The 9,620-nt window shown below is 35.9% G+C and overlaps 1 protein-coding gene across 1 annotated transcript in view; it reads right to left on the bottom strand.

The window, feature by feature from the left end:
* The window catches only part of LOC120630139, a 30,291-nt gene extending 21,036 nt beyond the window's left edge, over nt 1-9,255 (bottom strand). Inside the window, exon 1 of the mRNA XM_039899289.1 lies at nt 9,198-9,255. Coding sequence (XP_039755223.1) covers nt 9,198-9,234 — 37 coding nt within the window. The 5' untranslated portion in view covers nt 9,235-9,255. The remainder of the gene's footprint in view (nt 1-9,197) is intronic.
* Nucleotides 9,256-9,620: the final 365 nt, after the last annotated feature.

Here is a 9,620-nt window from a genome sequence, read left to right on the forward strand (position 1 = left end):
AGAATTAGCCGGTTGCCTGGCGGGAATCACAATTAAGCCATAAGGCCGCCTTTTGTATTCTACTTCCATATTTGTATTTCTATATTTCTTTTATTCCCCTAAATGGAAATAAAGAGTTTTAAAAACTCGTATTCACAAGTGGGCAGAAGCTAAATATTACTTGACACAAGGAATATTCACAGTTATGGTTACCAACATACCGTGATACGAATCTTTCAAAGCCCACCAACCCGCATCGGAGCATCATAGTGGGTCTATACTCTAAATATCTTTCTTCTGAGCCTTACAGGAGAAGCCGAGCAGTGTTAGCATGTTCGACTATAGATTTCAAGACAACAGATTCAACTCGCGGGCGTTTTGAAAAAGGTTAGTTATTAAATTCAAAAAACCAATCCGCTCTAGGCCAACGTGATGAACGGCCTAAGCCATTGTGGGACGAGACAATAAGAAGGGCTTAGGCAGTACCACAATAAGAATATTAGGTCGGTAATAGGTTGATAAATGAAATCTCCATAGTACCATACTCGAAGTTTTTTTAATTTTTTGTGTGTGTTCAGGGAATGTTGTAACAGCCCTATGTTAATACGAGATGTCTTCCTAGTTATGTACACTAAGCATTCTTAAATTAACTAAGTAGGTACTACCGTTTATTTTTCCTGCCAACAAATAATTTTTCACCACACTAGCTGAAAAAGGACGCCTTTGCCGCTTAAAACCAGTGGGGAAAAATGGTTTTTGTTCACTCAGTGATGAGCTCGGTTCTAGTATTTTGAATTTCGAAGGTGTTCCGACATGAACTATTAAATATATTGTCCCACGAAAAGTTCGGAAACTCTGTATTTCTTAAATACTCTATATCTTACATCTTCAGCTTAAAGACATTTATTTCTCAAAAAAGAACACAATAGTTCACTTACATCGAGAATACAATAATATTTTAAAATTAGTAGATATAAAATCTCAAAGTGCTTCACAAGTGCACCATATTATTTAACAGTAAAAATTTTTGCGGGTGGTTAAAGAAAAAGTTAGCGAGCGATAATACAAATCGTTTTATAGGAAAGAGGTCACATTAACTTAACTGAACGGTATTTTGTACATGTTCAATAACAAGTTTTTTAAACATTGGTGCACATCAACATCTTAAATCTTATAAAACAACATATAACAAAACAAAGTTAGCTTGTTATAAGGAATCTAGTGATAAAAATCATTCAAATACCATTCGAAGTTTAGAATATAAGTCAACCGACCGAGGTGAAAAGTTGTACCTATGTGTGAGCAAAGTTCGATCGAATCACGAGAGTAGGGGATGATTGTAGGTATGTTAGAATCAGGATTCTAACAGGAAACTAGCTTAATTAGGGATTCAAACAACAAGAAACAAATTAATTTGCTATCGTCTTTGTCTCTTGTCGAACTAAAATAAGTCTAGAAATAAATAGCACCTGCACATTTTCTTGAATAATTAAAATTCATGATGAAGTTACATTTTTTTTTTATTATTTACAGTGCCGATATGACCCAAGACTTTGTTAAGAAAACATCTGATAATGTGAGATGTAATGACTTGACGACTTTAGATCGTAACGCAATTATGCCAAGGAAGTAAATAATGAAAGGTTACGCAAATAAAAACTTTAAAGCGAACTTATAAAGCCTTTTTTGTTTTATTCTTCAATTAATTGTTCTATTAATTTCTTAATTTGTTTACTGGGGGAGAATTTGAATTTGAATTTGAATTTGAATTTTATCCTGTAAAACCCCTCCGTTGTTATTCTCGGCACACATTTTTTAAAATACAAAATAAATAAATATAAATAAATCATCCAGCTCATAGCTTTATATTTTAATTTGGGTTTTTTTGTAATACACTTGGATGCGATATAAATCAAAGAACCTTTAAATAATACCACTTATGCAAATTTTCCCTAAACCTAGGCATCGCCTAAAATGAATGCCTAATGATTTAGGCGATGTAGAATGTTTCACCAACTGATATTATCACCTAAAAGTTGGCCAACCGTTGACCGATAGTTAAACCGTTGATCAATAGTCAACGGTTGATGTGTGCCTAGGAATATTCTTAGATTAGGCGTTACTTATTTAGGCATTGCCTTGTTCTTTATTAGTGCAAACGGGCATTAGGCTCGCTTAAGAAAAATTATTATGATATCTCACACACACCTTCAGCAAAATATAGCAACACGCAAAGCCTTACCTACCGCTTCAAAAGAGTTTGTTCCTATTTGATAGAAAAAAGTTTTTGATTGATTGATCCGAAACAATGTTATTTATGCCATTGCTTATAATGGCATAAATAACATTGTTTAGGCCCTGTTTTTCTACCTCCATTACTACACTTGTTTGTTCACAAATGTCATTGTCACTACACACAAAGTAAGAAAGTTACGTTTAGGCTATGCCACATATGTCAGAAGGAGGTAAAATAGGTCATTATACTCTTAAGGGCGCTACACAATACACAGGCAATCCGTACATAAAATGTGCTATCGGTTGCTTCTATCAATCGCTATGCCAGGACGGTATTCCAGAAAGCTTGTGCAAGAAGAATGCCCAGGCATTAATTTTGTAAATATATATGATCATATTGCTTGTAAGAGCAACATGTTCATATAGAGACAGTTAAGAAAGATTAGCCTCCTAATGAACATGAGTACAACGAAGGTTATCTCATGCTCATGTTCCTCTACGACCAGTCAACATTAAGACCTCTATACCCGAAATTTTAGGCACACAGTTAGGTAGGTGTAATTTCGTAGGAGGAGGTAAACCGCCGAATGCTACTCGGGTGGACAGCGTTCGGGAATCTTCTCTTTTCGCCTGAAATTCCTCAGTGCCTGAAGACAAAAGTTTTCAAGCAGTGCGTGTAACTCGTGATGATGGCTCCGAAAGCGGGTCTCAGCGGGCGATGTAATCACAAAATGTGGGCGGTGGAGAGAGCTATGCTCGGAGTATCTCTACGTGATTAAATTGGAAATGAGGAGATGGCCAGAAGAGCCAGATTTACCGGAATAGCTAAACGAGTAACACAGCTGAAGCGCTAATAGGCGGGCTACATAGCTCGTGCTCGTAGACCCCCACGAATTGGACAGACGACCTGCAACGAACCGAGTCGCAAGATGTCGCTGGCTACAAGCGGTACAAAACTGTAGCGAGCGCAATCTCTACAAATGGCCTTTGTCCTGATGATGCTGATGATAATGATAGCAAGAAACTCGTGCAAGACTTAAGAGTGTACTTGTCGCACTAGATTGCTTGATCTCCTTCAACGCCTGCGATGTAAGTTGGTATATCAATATGTAGCACGTGCAATCCGTTGCTCGCAATATCGCTGGCTACGGATTGCCAGCGACGATTTATCCCTTGTAGAGCCGTAGTACCCCTTTAAAAGACTTACTGTTGACTGTCATTTCATTCGTACATTACTAAAACCGGCTAAGTGCGAGTTGGACTGGCACACGGAGGCGGCTTTATGATCGAGTGAAAAACACGAATAAAAAAACCTTTATTGTATGGAGACGACCTAAAAATGCGATCTATGGAAATAGGTAACTCAATATACTACGACAATACGCCATCTAGCCCCAAAGCAAGCGTAGCTTGTGTAATGGGTAGGTACTAAGAAAACTAATAAATATTTTGATGAATAATCTTTATATTAATACGAGAAGCAAGCAAACATTTTCGATAATTGAGCGGACGTAGGAGTGTAAAATTTTTTTGACTTATAGTTTAAATAGAGAAGGAGTGCAGAATGCTACTTTTTTTTAACTATCCATAAAAAATCATTAAATCAATAAAAAAAATAGTACACACACTATCACGTGGTGGAACACGCATATTATGAAACGTGTAACGGATTTATTTATTTAAGAAATACTGTTGAAGGGTGCATAAGAATAGTTCATAAGGAATCACCCAGTAAAAATATTAAATCAAAAGCATATTTATTGTTCCATACAAACTAACTCAAAACATATTATTAAAATTAAGCTTAATTTGCTATACTCCGCGAAAAACAGGAGAATCTGTGTGGTGTAATTTATAATTTCTTCAATCCTTATACTCCACACCAAACAGATCCTCGGCAATACACCCTCTACGCACGTTTCGCTCCGAAACCGGAGCATCATCAGGAGATGTTGACTTTACAATGAATAATTGACTTAACAATTATTGAAGGATTGAAGAAATTATAAATTACACCACACAGATTCTCCTGTTTTTCGCGGAGTATAGCAAATTAAGCTTAATTTTGATAATATATCATGGATTTCCGCAAAGTAACGCCTGCTTCTATACAATAACTCAAAACATTCTTAGTGATTACTTATGACAATGAATCTCTAGGTCTCAAAATCTCTCATCGCTAAATCTTTTTCGATAATGTGGTCACTAGCCTCAGCTGAAGCCAGACCGGTATAGAGAAAATTCAGAAATTATTAATTTCCAATTATACCCTACCCAGATTCAAATCCGGGCGGATTGGACCTTCCACATTAAATATCACAGCGCTCACGTATCATAATAGCTTTAGTTGTATCGTCTAAAATTTTTCATTTGTATGATTAACACATAACACTGCAAAAAACTAGCGGCGATTTGCAGTGTGCACTCAGCCTTACATTCGGCCAAGTCGTCAGTCATCCAGTTACCGGTATGGCTTAACGTACCAATCAAACGGACATAACTCATTTAGCACCAACGAAGCTACGTACCTAGATGTACTATTGTGTCTAAATTTACAATATATGCCAAGAGGTTATCGGCAACATAATACACGTACAATTTTTAATTTCCCATATGATTTATAATTAATACTTGTTGTTTCCCGCGAATTCGTTCACTCGGAAATTTTGATTTGTATGCCTATATTATTGTTTTACTATCCAGTATGAAAAAAAACATGTCGGTCACTTGCTCTGTGAAAAATAAAAAAAATCTGTCCCATGGGAAACATAGAGTAGTAAACATCCCTTCATCTAAACTTTCGCTTTTATAATCCCTATCCCTGCTAATATTATAAAAGTGAATGTAAATTTGTTTGTTACGCTTTTACGCAAAAACTACTAAACCAATCATCACGAAACTTTGTACACATATTCCTGAAGGTATTAGAAGTAATATAGGATGCTTTTTATCCCGAAATTAAGCTCAGGTCTCTCGGGAGAGGGGATGAAAGTGTTTGACGATTTTACACCAGGCTTAGCTATCCTAAATACATAAAGTGCTGCCACATTTATGAGGCACATGTCTTTCGAAAAACAAAAACAAAAGCGGACGAAGTCGCTGACAACAGCTAGTATGAGTATAAATTCCTGAAACCTATACCTATGCAAATCCTAATTTCAAATAATTGACGTCGGTAACAAATTCGTCTTATCAAGCCATTACCTACAGGGCCCGGATGTCCTCCAACAATGAGAAGGGTTTATCTATGCCGCTGTCCAGCACGCTGGCCCAGTGCGGATTGGTGGACTCCACGCCCTTGAGAACATTACGGAGAAATCTCAGGCAGTTCTCCTCACAATGTCTTCCATCACTGTTGAAGCAAATGATATTTACATCGCCTTAAAACGCAAGTCTGCATGGGGATGTGGCATTTTTTTGCAATAACTTTTATATTTTAATTACAGTGCTGCCTATCTACACTTTGAAGTAAAACATCAGTTGATATATATTCGTAGGTAAAAAAATTAAAATAAACAAACTCTGTAATGTCTGTATAATACTGTATATCATCCAAATATTTAACAATAATTAAGAAAAACGTACTTCTCGTTAGAAGTCACACCTTTTTTTTTCAAATGGTCAAGAACAACATATATTTTATTCGCTTTGAAACTTTTTGAACAAAGATTGTCTTAAAAGTTTGTAAGATCTTCATACCTTAACGCCTTAAGATTCGTACATTGTAAGTAACTGTTTTTTGCCATAACTCATCCCTATTCCAATCAGCTTTCAATCCCCCCTATAGAGTATTCACCTCCCATTCCAGCTCCCCTTGGCGAGGCTTTTGGTAGTAATGAAATTTCATTGAATCCAGTGCCAGTAAAATCTTTACAAAATTGTATGCACGTAAATATTCCTATAAAAATTACATTCCGCATCGCTCCCTTAGGGATTTTTAGTAAAGTATACCTTATAAATATTATAAAAACTATTTTTAAGATTTGGTTTTCAATTTATAGGTTATTCCGTTAGTCTCAGTGGCATTTTTCTACGACTACTTGGGTTTCACTACGTTATAGTGACAGAAGACTGAATCACTTTTGAGAAAAGAATAATCTTGGCTGTTTAGTGCGGAAACAGCATAACTTCAACTAACTAACTAAACGAACTATTCAAATTCAAATTCATTCATTTCAAGTAGGCCTACTTTACAAGCACTTTTGAAACGTGAAGTATGTATGTTTGTAGTGACTTTACCACCAGTTCTGAAAGCATATTCTACCGAGTAAGACGGCAAGAAACTTTTCCAACATCAACATTTACAATCATTTTTCTGTCTTACGGGAGATGAGAGCAAGGCTGGCTGCTTCCAATCTGTTTGATGAAAGATGTGTATTTACACATTTTTTAAATGTATGTATTGGTAGGTCGAGAATTACTTTAGGAATCATGTTGTAAAAGCGTAGACTCAACCCCACAAAGGAGTTCTGCACCTTTCGCAGACGATATGAAAATATCATTAATTTATGTCCGTTTCTGGTAAGTTGATTATTAATATCAGCTTTTTGTTTATAAAGAGTAATAAAGTCAAAGTCAAAGTCAAAAGTCAAAGTCAAAAATATCTTTATTCAAGTAGGCCCACAGGTGGCACTTTTGATGCGTACATAAGAACCACACGGTAGTGAGATGATGGCGATAACCACATTCGTATACTTAAAACTAAAGGTACGAGGGTTCCAAACGCGTCCTGGTCTAAGAAGAAGCCCACAACAAACTTAGCCGGGTGTTTTTTTTTTGATTTGATTGTCAATATTTTGTCTCACAAAGACTATATTATTATAAATATATTTCGAAGCTTCTGTATGTAGCCTAATAATACCTATTTGTTTAAATTTTTTGACGAAGCGATTCGCGTGATCCAAGTTTATATATCTGTTAATAGGTAATCTTAAAAGGGCATGCAAGAAACACGTCCTTCAAATTGTCGCCATGTTTTTCGCCTGCCGCGTCCCCATCAGAACCTTAGCATCGAGCTTTACAGAATGCGTCACAGCTATGCTATGCAGCAGAAATAAGCATGGCGATGGGACTTCCTCGGACGAGCTCTGACACAAATAGCTCTACTACTATGAATGATACGCTGTAATCAGATTTATGTTACGCCGTCAAAACCGCAGTTCTGGTATAGTAATGGTGTTATATTTTTGACTACTTTGTCAATCGATATGGCTATGAACAATTGCTGTGCTCTAACAAATATACCTGGGCCTTTCATGGCTTACAACAACTGTAAAAAGTTGCGAAACACGGCCTTAAATTTTTTATTTAGTTCGCAAGACTGTAAATCAACTGCTTACTCTAATGCTTAATCTGATGATAAGTGTTAAATTTAAATTTGGTACGGTTAATTAAAATAAAAATTTATAGGTAATGCTGTTCGAAATGATTACAAATAAAAACCAACTAAAAATATTTTAATTTTCAATACAAAAAGGACAAAACGTAACATTTTCTAGACGGAAAAAAAAGCTGCCAACGTAAATTGGGAAAAGGTACAATAATTTAGGGATAAAATTAAAAAAAAATATGACGAGCTGTCCGCTAGCTGGTCCTCGTGAGACTTCCGCGATTTATAACGGTTTCTTTTAAATCTCGTGGGAACTGTTCGTTTACCTGAGATAAGAAGTAAGCTGTTTTACTCTCCGTCCTTTAAACTAACATTATGGCAAGTTGATTGGCTTGGTTAGTGCGTGAAGGAAGGACAATCTAACAAATAAATACACTTTAGCATTTATAATATTAGCTCATATCAGCATTTGACGGCCGATTGGCGCAGTGGGCAGCGACCCTGCTTTCTGAGTCCAAGGCCGTGGGTTCGATTCCCACAACTGGAAAATGTTTGTGTGATGAACATGATTGTTTTTCAGTGTCTGGGTATTTATCTGTATATTATAAGTATTTATATGTATTATATTCATAAAGATATTCAACAGCTATCTTAGTACCCATAACACAAGCTACGCTTACTTTGGGGCTAGATGGTGATGTGTGTATTGTCGTAGTATATTTATTTATTTTTTATCATCAAAATCAAGCCATTATCGACCCACTTCAGGGCACGGGTCTTCTCTCAGTATGAGAAGGGTTTACGCTGGCCGAGTAAGCAGTATGAAGGGCTCTCGGGCATACAGGATTCCTCACGATGTTTTCCTTCATCGTGAAGTAAATAATATTTAAATTACTTTTAAATTATAACAAGAAATTACAAAAATAAGGTCGCAGGTCGCGTTTTGGTTTGCCTTGTTCAGAAATCTAAGCCGGTCGTGTCACGGTCTTGAGAACACGTTCTTAGCATAATATAGTTTAATTAAAAAGGACCGTAGCTAGTTAGAACATAGCTCTCACCCTTTTGAAAAAGCCTTTGTCCTGCAGGCCTTGCTGAATAGGGGGATTTATGGACATACGCTGATGACAGTGTTCCAATTTTGTATTCTTCTGTTATGTTTTTTCTAACCTGTGCTAGGTGCTATTAGAAGAGCTTGTATTATTTGAAATAGTCTACTTTTTTGTTGATTCGCTAAAAAATATGTCCATTTCTTTATTTATAGTTATAAATAATTGACTGACCAAGCTATGTTGAAAACCACTTCCCAGGGCATACAAGGAATATATTGTTTACTTATTTATACTCTTTATTTGCACACAAATAAAAATACAGAAGAAGAATAAAAAAACACAGACAGAAGAAGTATACACAAGGCGGCCTTATCGCTTCGTAGCGATCTCTTCCAGGCAACCTTAGGATAAGGATAACAAAAGGATAACATAGTGCAGGTTCTGCGTATTCAAAAAAATACATACTAATACTTGAACTAGATTACACAAATAAAATAAAATAACTATTAAAAAAAAAATTTGGTTCTCATTAAAGCATCGAAAAACGTAAAGGCAATTGAAATTACAGTAATTTTGATAGTAACAAGAACTTGAAGTATGCTTACTTGCGATAAATACAACAGTTAGTATCAAGAAAAACATGTTTGTAGTATCCAAAGCACAGAACTTAGAATTTTAAGAACTAGCACATCGTTTTCGTACAGTTAAACTTCAACGCGAAATTTGACTTATTCGCACGAAATGGGATGTAACGTCCATTCAGGAGCGGATCTCCCGATAAACTAACGTGTGCTGGGAAGCTGTACGAAATACAAAATTACTCTTCATGCCCTTTAAGTTTTAATGTACGCTAGGTGTAAGCGGATTTTTATGCTCCTGTGAATAAACTTTTTATAGGTAAACCATAATTGGACGGCAAAGAAATGACAATTTTTTAAGAACATAATTACTATGGTGTGTCAGTATAGTTTTCCACTGTCTTTGGTAAATGTTAACATAAAAAATAAATTTATAAAGAGACAGTTTCA

The sequence above is a fragment of the Pararge aegeria genome, chromosome 15 (genome assembly GCF_905163445.1).
Source record: "Pararge aegeria chromosome 15, ilParAegt1.1, whole genome shotgun sequence".
Classification (NCBI taxonomy): Eukaryota; Metazoa; Arthropoda; class Insecta; order Lepidoptera; family Nymphalidae; genus Pararge; species Pararge aegeria.